At 30.9% G+C, this 440-nt stretch overlaps 1 protein-coding gene across 3 annotated transcripts in view; it reads right to left on the bottom strand.

Moving 5' to 3' along the window:
- Window positions 1-440, bottom strand: part of FSTL5 (follistatin-like 5) — a 920,996-nt gene that overhangs the window by 814,374 nt on the left and 106,182 nt on the right. For all 3 annotated transcript variants that reach the window (XM_012650551.1, XM_012650552.1, XM_012650553.1), the window contains exon 2: window positions 207-348. In XM_012650551.1, coding sequence (XP_012506005.1) covers window positions 207-332 — 126 coding nt within the window. In that variant the 5' untranslated portion in view covers window positions 333-348. The remainder of the gene's footprint in view (window positions 1-206; window positions 349-440) is intronic.

Here is a 440-nt window from a genome sequence, read left to right as displayed (position 1 = left end):
CTTTATCAAGAAGTATTTAGTTCCCCAAATTGTAAATTTCCAAATTTATTTCTAGTTCACGTTTTAAAATGTGCATTTTTTAAATACGTAAACTACTAAAAGCATATTGTGAAATATGTGCTCCTAAGTGAATAATATACCAGACAACTAATAGTTTAGTTTATAATTTGTAGGCACGATGAGCAGATTCAGAATGTTGACTGTACCTTATGTCGCAATCTTATTAGAGGCTGATAGGATTTAAGGCCATATCCTACTTCTTTAGTTGGCCTTCCTTCTGATTCCAGAAAAATGAATCCAAGAACCAAAACAGCTGACCAGCACTTAAACATCCTTATTGCTTTTCACCTGTCAAAATTAAAATTGCAAATAATCAGAGAAAATGCATTACTTATTGAAGAAATGTATCAAGAAATATTCAATATTACATATAAACCTCC

The sequence above is a fragment of the Propithecus coquereli genome, unplaced genomic scaffold, assembly GCF_000956105.1.
Source record: "Propithecus coquereli isolate 6110/MARCELLA unplaced genomic scaffold, Pcoq_1.0 Scaffold332, whole genome shotgun sequence".
NCBI lineage: Eukaryota > Metazoa > Chordata > Mammalia > Primates > Indriidae > Propithecus > Propithecus coquereli.
This window is presented reverse-complemented; position numbering and strand designations above follow the sequence as displayed.